The 866-nt window shown below is 45.8% G+C and overlaps 1 protein-coding gene across 1 annotated transcript in view; it reads right to left on the reverse strand.

Moving 5' to 3' along the window:
• Positions 1-470, reverse strand: part of NHSL2 (NHS like 2) — a 42,189-nt gene extending 41,719 nt beyond the window's left edge. The window contains exon 1 of the mRNA XM_007958302.1: positions 389-470. Coding sequence (XP_007956493.1) covers positions 389-470 — 82 coding nt within the window. The remainder of the gene's footprint in view (positions 1-388) is intronic.
• Between the last annotated feature and the right edge of the window lie 396 nt (positions 471-866).

An 866-nucleotide genomic window follows, 5' to 3' on the forward strand; every position in this document is an offset into this window, starting at 1 on the left:
TTTTTTTTTTTTTTTTTAACCTGAAGCTCAGGGAGTTTGGGCAATATGCATAACGTCACACAGCTGGTTAGGTGTGGGATTTTAATTAGATTCTAATTCTGTCTGATTCCAAAGGCTGGGTTTTTTTCCACTCTTCCTGGTGCACACAGTCTGACTGCTTAGGCAAAATGGTTAGGACTGCTTCTCCAGGTAGCGTGGGGCAGCTTTGCATACAACAAGTTCATGAGTGTACTTTAAAGACAGCAGTCTTGAGAAATGAGGATGAGGTGAACACTGGGTACTGTGTGTTGGAGTTACTTTAGTGAGGAAGTGGCTACCCAGGCAGCATGGGGGAAAAATTTTAGCAAGAGCAGAGGGAGTGAAGCAGCATGGGGAACCCTGCAGATACCTCCTTTGTCTTGTGGTGACAGAATTCCACAGGCACTGGCCACGCAGAAAGAAGAGGGCTGGGGGGGGGTATGGGCCCACATTTAGAGGTATCTCCTATCCAGCTTTCTTTGTGAATGTCCTGACCCATTGACTTGCTTCAGCCTCTGTCCTTTTTCCCCTTGGGCTACTTATCTGACTGACTCACAGCAACCCTATAGGACAGAGTAGAACTGCCCCATAGGGTTTCCAAGGCTGTAATCATCTTTTTTCTTTTCTTTTTTTTTTTAAACATTTTATTGTGATTTGGGTGAAAGTTCACAAGACTGCCACTGCCACATCTTTCTGCCGTGGAGTAGGTGGTGGGTCCCAAGCGCCGACTTTTTGGTTAGCAGCCGAGCGCTTTAATAATTGCGCAACCAGGGCTCCTTACTTAACAAGGGGGATAAACACTTAGCCTTCTAGAATCAGTCTGAAAGGTGAAAGGTGGAAAATGTGTG

This window comes from Orycteropus afer, unplaced genomic scaffold (assembly GCF_000298275.1).
Source record: "Orycteropus afer afer isolate SDZICR_OR568_19922 unplaced genomic scaffold, OryAfe1.0 scaffold00917, whole genome shotgun sequence".
NCBI classification, from domain to species: domain Eukaryota; kingdom Metazoa; phylum Chordata; class Mammalia; order Tubulidentata; family Orycteropodidae; genus Orycteropus; species Orycteropus afer.